Here is an 8,819-nt window from a genome sequence, read left to right on the forward strand (position 1 = left end):
GAATCGGAGCTTACTTTGATTTTACACCTGTTTGAAAATCGTTTCAGCAACCTCATGAATCGGATTTTGATTTTATTCTGATCATGATTTTCATATTGATTGTTTGATTTTGTTTTGATTATCATCAAATCCAGCTTTGATTAACATCGATTTTGGTTCCAATTTCCTTCGGGCTTGATTTTCATTATCACAGGTTTGACTTTGTTACTCATCATCTTTAGTTTTAATTTTGATTTCAAGTTTGAATTTGGTTTTGGTTTCATTTGCGTTGTTAGGTTTGTTGGGGATGAAATGAAAGAGATATCAATGGATCTTTTATCATAGGAGGAAGAAGACGAGTTATTTGCCTTTTTCAGGTAACATAGGACTGTGGAGGTTGTCGGAGGACCTGTGGTGGTTGTTGGAAGCTTGGTCTAGGACTTCTACGTTTTTCATTGATTTTGAGAGAGAAAGAGAGAGAGAGAGAGAGAGAGAGCAATGGGAGATGAATGAACCAGTGATGTTGTGGTGGGTGAGTGGGTATTTTTGTATTTTAGAATTATAAAATATAAATAAAAATTAATAAATTGACAAATTAAAAAAGAAATTAATAAGGGTAAAAAAGTCATTTTATGTCAAATAGGGACTAACGATGCAACAAAACCAAACAATAGGGACCGTCCGAGTAAAAATTTTTCTTAAGAACCAACTACGTAGATTACTCCAAACCACAGGGACCATTCGTGTAATTTACCCATAGTTTTATGAAACCTTATAGTGTTGTTTTATTTATACAATTTTAATTACACGCTTGAGTGTCTTGTTATACTCTTTTAATCTCTGAAAGGATCAACTTTTTAGTTTTAGTTGGGGAAAATATAGTAAAACATAATATTTTAAAAACCAGTTCGAACCGGTTGGACTGCGGGGACAAGAATGGTTTAATAATGATTGGTTTTATGTCAATTTCTAAACCTAATTGAACCAGATGGTTTCTTCAAAAATCGGATTGACGTGGTGAGATAAAACCGATAAAAAGCCGTTTAAATTAGTTTATTGGAGCGGTATAGTCGGATTTCATTTAGTTTGTTAAAAAACAATTTATTTTCAAAACAAATTGAACATTTTCGGAGAGTATACAACTCGAAAACCGATGCACACCACCGTCAAGATAAGAAAATTCTTAGTTGAATCACAATCAAACTGGTTACCAAACCAGTTCAACTAGAAAACTGATTTTTAAAACTTGGTAAAACAGCAACATGCTTTTAAAGATGTTTGGTTATCGTCATTTAAGATCGGCCATCGAATTTTTAACATTTTCCCCAAATTGTCGAATTTCATTTAATATAGGAAAGACATTGGAGTGGATGAAATTTAATTTTATCTGTTTTTAGTTCATCAATGTGCAAGTGTCATGTGCACGTGTTGGGTGTGGGTTACCTAGTCATTGTCTTATTGCAAGGACAAAAACAATCAATATAGGTTGGCTTGGCTATATTTATGGTGAAGATATGTTAACGTTGAAGTTTGAACTATTTAAATATAAATATAAAATAATCGAATTGTGTATTACATATCATATGTCTAAAGGATCACATGAATATAGAATATACACAGGAAAAAAGGTTTAGCTAAAGAGAATAGCATGTCAAATAGTTAAGGGCGATATAATAAAAAATCATTTTGCTTATTTTTTTATGGTTTAATTCATATATTTTATTTCAGCAAATTAATTTTAATAGAAATTTCCACTGCTAGACCATTAGAATTTAGAACCCCAGATTTTCAGTTTATCACATGGCTTTTTATTAACCATGTTATATATATATATATATATATATATATATATATATATATATATATATATATATATATATATATATATATATATATATATATATATATATATAGATAGAGAGAGAGAGAGAGAGATGGGTTCAATTGAGAAAATAAAAAATGTTGAGAATGAGGGAATCAAGCCACTCATTTTATCTAAGCATAAAAAGATACGGTGACAAACTTGTAAATATGAGAACAACCTTCAATCTCAAATACGTATCTGTAGTTCAAACTCATTCATCGTTCATCATCCGAATTTCTTCTCCAACTTTCAACAATCATCCAGATTTCTTCAATTAAACCATCATCAACATCATCCAGTGCTAAATCATCGATATTCGTCAATAATCAACGATTCAACAGTTAACAACAAAAATTCGTTTTTGGTTCTTTTAATTCAACCTTCAATTGTGCTTGAATACGATCAGATCTTCAACATCTATAATTAATTATACTCTCAGCGTTATTAGATCATCATCATCGATAATCAACAAAAATCCACTTCATATCATTCATTCAACATCGATTATCAAATAAAACTTCAAAATTGAGGTTAGAAAAAAATCAAATTGTTTTTTTTTTTGAAAAATTTCATATAATTCTCTATCAATCTACTCTTTTGTAAGATTTAAATAGTCAAAATATCATGTTTTTAACATTTTTAAAAAAAAGTTAAATTGTATGCACTCCAACTGTTTGATGAAATGCATAAACTAAATTACTACGTTATATTCATATATGAATATGTTTTCTCAGTATATGATTATTAAAACAAAAAAACAAATATGCAAGTCTGTATGTTATTCATATGTGAATAACATATAAAAATTATATATATTTGTGAAAATACCTTGTAATATTCATATGTGAATATACTGTATAATATTCATAAGTGAATATATCATCTAATATTCACAAATGAATATACTATGTAATATTCACATGTGATATACCATGTAATACTATGTAATATTCAGATATGAAAATATTATCTAATATTCATAAGTGAATATATTATCTAATATTCACAAATGAATATACTATGTAATATTCATATGTGATATACCATGTAATACTATGTAATATTCAGATATGAAAATATTATCTAATATTCATAAGTGAATATACCATCTAATATTCACAAGTGAATATACTATGTAATATTCATAAGTGAATGCATCGTCTAATATTTAAATATGAATATACTATGTTTATTATATGTTATATTCATATATGAATGATACTTAAATTGTAAAAAAAAAAAAAAAAAAATTAATCATAGTTTTTATTCATAACTGAATAACGAATGTACTATAGTAAAAACCTGATTCATTTTTATTTACTTATGAATAACGATAGCTGAAAATATAAAAAATAAATAAATTTTTTATTTTATCTTAAAACTATATCAATATGGATGTCTATTTGTAGAGAATAAAAAATCATGAATTTTGGTATATTTAAAATCATTTTTCGATAAAAATAGCTTCTTAAAAATTAAAAAAAAAAAAACGAAAAAACAATGTTTTTGTATATATTAAGGTAACGATAATCATAGTTTAAGGAAACATGTTTTGTTGGAAAACACATGTCTATTCCTTTCCAATTTCTGCTGGTACGACGGAGGCTTTTGTGGCAAAAATAAATGAGTGGCTGAGAATGATTCTCCCATTCTCAACCTTTTTTTTTCTCAATTGAACCCTCCTCTCTCTCTCTCTCTCTCTCTCTCTCTCTCTCTCTATATATATATATATATATATATATATATATATATATATATATATATATATATATATATATATATATATATATATATATATATATATATATATATATATATATATATATATATATATATATATGGGAGAGTTCAATTGAGAAAAAAAAAGGTTGAGAATAGGAGAATCATTCTCAGTCACTCATTTATTTTTGCCGCAAAAGCCTCCGTCGTACCAGCGGAAATTGGAAAGGAATAGACATGTTTTTTCCAACAAAATATATTTCCTTAAACTATGTTAATCATTATCTTAATATATACAAAAACATAGTATTTTTCGTTTTTTTTTTTATTTTTAAGAAGCTATTTTTATCGAAAAATTATTTTAAATATACCAAAATTCATGATTTTTTATTTTCTACAAATAGACATCCATATTGATATAGTTTTAAAATAAAATAAAAAATTTATTTTTTTTATATTTTCAGCTATCTTTATTCATAAGTGAATAAAAATGAATCAAGTTTTTTTTACACTACATTCTTTATTCATTTATGAATAAAAACTATGATTAATTTTTTTTTTTTTACATTTTAAGTATCATTCATATATGAATATAACATATACTAAACATAATATATTCATATTTAAATATTAGACGATTCATTCACTTGTGAATATTACATAGTATATTCACTTGTGAATATTACATAGTATATTCACTTGTGAATATTAGATGATATATTCACTTATGAATATTAGATAATATTTTCATATCTGAATATTACATAGTATTACATGGTATATCACATGTGAATAATACATAGTATATTCACTTGTGAATATTAGATGATATATTCACCTATGAATATTACACAATATATTCACATATGAATATTACAATGTGTTTTCACAAATATATATAATTTTTATATGTTATTCACATATGAATAACATATAGACTTGCATATTCGTTTTTTGTTTTAATAATAATATACTGATTCAAGTGAGAAAACGTATTCATATATGAATATAACGTGGTAATTTAGTTTATGCATTTCATCAAACAGTTGGAGTGCATACAAGTTAACTATTTTAAAAATGTTAAAAACATCAAGTTATCAATTCCAAATCATCATATACTTCCGATTTCGACTTCAGATGCGACACCTATGTCTGATCGATTTCTCATTTTGATTTTGATTTCCGAAAATCCGATTGGGAACCTGTGAGTACCGATTCTGAGTCCTTCAATGTCGACCGTGACTACGAGTCAAGAACTCCGATTCCAATTTCATGAACAACGAAGAAATTCCGATTCCAACTGATTTCGTTTGCGAATCTGGGAAATTCCAGTTCCAAACTTTAACAAATCGATGAAATTGATGAATTTGGGTTGCGAATTTGTCTTGAACGACGAACCTCCCATCTATGAATATTGATGATTGATTAAGTGTTGATGACATTGATGATGGTTTAGTTGAAGAAATTTGGATGATTGTTGAAGGTTGGAGGAGAAATTTTGAGGATTAACGAACTGTTATCGAATTCTCTATAGTTACGTATTTGACATTGAATGTTATTAACATATTTACAAGTTTGCCACCGTGTCTTTTTATGCTTAGATAAATGAGTGGTTGAGAATGATTCCCCCATTCTCAACCTTTTTTATTTTCTCAATTGAACTCACCTCTATATATATATATATATATATATATATATATATATATATATATATATATATATATATATATATATATATATATATATATATATATATATTCCCTTTTCTAAAAGTTACCCTTTTACCGTGTTATGTTAGATAATCGATAAATCGTCAATTTTAAGTCTCTTTGTTAAAATATTAGGTAATCTGACTAATATTTTAGTTTTGTTTCACATGATAAACATATGATTTCTAAATGCACATATATGTTTAGATAATTTGTCAATTTTAATTCTCTTTGTTAAAATTTTAGGTAATGTGACTAATATTCTAGTTTTGTTTCACATGAAAATGTATGATTTCTAAATGCACATATATAGTACCCATTAACATGTCGATGGTGGATTTAACTTTAACTTCAATTTCTTCAGGTAAATTTAAACCACTTGGGGGAAAAAACATCTTCCGCGTATCATGATCATCATATTTATATACATCTAAAGGCAGAAGATCACAAGGACCCTTAACTTACGTGTTGAATGCACAAATTTTTGAGGCTCGATTTTAGCTTGATGTACATTTCGTTAGGCTATTCATGTAATTTTGGAACAAAAATGAAATTTTTTCTAGGGTTTTAAAAGAATAATTTTTTAAGAGGAGGGAACAGATTGGATAAGATCTTACAATCATAGCTAGGATCCCAATACAAATCTTAACAACAATGACTCAAACACCCGTTTCATTGTTTTAACTTAATAAATCAAACAATCAATTAAACATCTCGGTTTCTAAATTTTACATAATAAATCTAGTGAAAATATTTTATAGTTATTTGGGGATGAAATAGGTTTTTTTTTTTTTTTTTTTTAATTATCAAGCTTGAGTATTGTGTAAATTTCATTTTCCGTTTGTACGTAAAAAACATAAACTCATAAAAGCCATACCGGAGTTGCAAAAATTAAACATGAATAATGGCATTATATAAATATTTAGCAGATTAAAAGGGTAAAATTGTACATTCAGAAGATGTATAAGCAGATGAAAGAGGTAAGCACTGAAGTTAAAAATACCGATACGAGATTCACACCATTGTTGTCAAGTATACTGAGCCCCGAGATCCTCTTCACTGTGGGTCCCGGTTTCGATACAACCTAACAAGAAAAAACAAAGTATAAATGCTTTAACCAATCTCTACATAAGACAGATAAACGGCTAAATCAATAAAATGATGAAAGTACAGTATATATAGGACAGAACAAAACAGAACAGAACAGGTTGTACTGTTTTTTATGTACTTTGGACCAAGAAAAGTAAATACCTTGTTACGAACACTGCAGAAACCACTAAATTGCAGAGTTGCTCCTAAAATGGAATCGATTAAGCTTCCTGCAAGTCCTGCTATGGCAGAAAGAGGTATGACAAATAGCTGCTTCAAGAAGGCATCATTGGTGCAACTTTTTGTGAAAAATCCTGGTAAAATAAATGCTAATCCAATCACACTTCCTGCTGCTGCAGCTGCTACAAGTCCGGCTTTTGTTATTCCACCATTTGTACCCCTACGAACAGGCTGTTAAACAAGAATCATTCAAAAGGATCAATTCATGGAGATCTTGGAAAGTTTGGGAAGCATTACATTTGAGGAGAAGAAGAGAGATTTTAATTCATGAAAGAAAAAAAAAAAGTTCTCACCCTAAATGTAGTAATCAACCGAGGCTGTTCATCACTGAGTACTCCAAGCTCAGAGGACCAAGTGTCTCCATTGCAGCATGAGTAATGACCAATCAGGCCACCAACAAGAGCTGTTATAATTTTTGATTGTTTTGAGTCCAGACAGGTATCCTGTGATGTTGTCAACCCCCAAAATGCTATAACCAAAACTGAAGCAATTCCACCATTGGATAGAACTTGTATCCTGTGTTGAAACAAGGGCCACAGACATAAGCATGAACCTCAAGTAGATACACAACCAACAAGAATGCTTGAGATAAGAAACATCTTAAGTAATTTGGAAACTGAGGATGTGTAATTGTGGAGTAATGCATTGGGAAACAATTTGCTAAACATAATTCTGCAATTTCTGATTTCTGAAATTAGGGCTCTACTTGCTACTAGTTAAGAAGCCAATCTCGAACAGAAACTCACTTAACAAACTAAAGTAATCTTTATCCTTTTGCATAATCGGAGGTAACGATAAATACATTTGGAATAACGATAACAAGCATACAATCGTTAGGGCAAAACTTGACGGAAATGAGAATTAAACATAGAAACAGTACCAATTTCGTTGACCTCCTTCCTTGAAATCAGCATCCAGAGTCCGCTTTCTATCCTCCCCCATTTTAGTAAGCTTCGAAGATGTAAAGAAGAAAGCCAACAACATCGCTCCAAATCTACAAAAACAACAAAATTAAGAACGCGAACATACGATATACACAAGCCTGAAATCAAATTAACCTGTAATTGACGGAGAGATGAACAGCCATGACAAAGAAACCGGCGAATGCGCCTGAAACATCGAGAGAGTTTTTCCTGTAAGCTCTAAGGGCGATTAGGGATGAGATTAGCACCGCGATCATCACTTGAACCAATTGATCCTCCATTTGTGAACTGATTTTGCCCTAGAACATTAGCCTTGGACCTAACCAGAAATCCACAGAAACAATCGCTGGTGTTTCTGATGAAAACACAGGGAGATTCTGGAATAAAGTTTTGTCGTTTTGGGCAGTTGGGTACGTGCAGTCAACAAAGTTCGCTACATTAGTCAACTTGGTCATGCCAATTAAGTAATTGAAAATTGTACCATAAGATGAATTTGTATTTATTAATATAGTATATAATAAAATATTATACATAATATATAAGCATATTAACATAAAAACTACTTGACCACTTATACCACAAATATTAAATCTAAATCTTTTATTTGTATAAATAATATTTGAATTATTCTTACTTTTGCTTTTACAAAATGAAAAACAACCGTTTTTTGTTAAATGACATTCTTTATGATCATGTATTGAAATCTATTTTGGTTTTAGGTTTCTGTAAGTCTTTGTTAGATTTAGGATAAAAAACACATATTCCAAGAGACCCGCAATGTTTAAAAAACCGGTTTAGTTGAAACGGTTTGGTGATCGGTTTCCGGTTCAATCAGTTTAACAGGTTCGATTATCTGGTGAACCGGTTTCTATATTTTTCATGTTTTTTTTTTTCTATTTTCCTACACATATGTACATATATAAATTATGAATCTGATGTTTACAAGTTCAAACATTAAAAATAAAACACATTAAAATAGCACAGAGACCGAAACGAAATATAATTTTAGATGAATACAAACACATCAAAAAACTTTATAATATTTATCATATGTTTTTATAACATTTATCAGATTTGGATTTTCAGTCAAAACTTTGAAATTTTGGCAAGATTCATCCATGTGGTTTAACGAAATTGTACGATACATCCTTAGTCTATTTAAAACGATCATTTTACCCTTACTTTTATATATATATATATATATATATATATATATATATATATATATATATATATATATATATATATATATATATATATATATATATATATATATGGTTCAAATGAAAACCCAAA

At 28.6% G+C, this 8,819-nt stretch overlaps 1 protein-coding gene across 1 annotated transcript; it reads right to left on the minus strand.

Moving 5' to 3' along the window:
* Positions 1–6,161: 6,161 nt before the first annotated feature.
* On the minus strand, positions 6,162–7,945 carry LOC111883883 (protein PGR). Its single transcript, XM_023880213.3, has 5 exons — positions 7,659–7,945; positions 7,481–7,594; positions 6,894–7,116; positions 6,523–6,771; positions 6,162–6,355 (listed from the first exon to the last, which is right to left on the minus strand). Exons 1-5 carry the CDS (start codon positions 7,802–7,804, stop codon positions 6,224–6,226), a joined length of 864 nt encoding a protein of 287 aa, XP_023735981.1. The 5' UTR covers positions 7,805–7,945; the 3' UTR covers positions 6,162–6,223.
* Between the last annotated feature and the right edge of the window lie 874 nt (positions 7,946–8,819).

Source organism: Lactuca sativa, chromosome 7 (genome assembly GCF_002870075.4).
Source record: "Lactuca sativa cultivar Salinas chromosome 7, Lsat_Salinas_v11, whole genome shotgun sequence".
Classification (NCBI taxonomy): domain Eukaryota; kingdom Viridiplantae; phylum Streptophyta; class Magnoliopsida; order Asterales; family Asteraceae; genus Lactuca; species Lactuca sativa.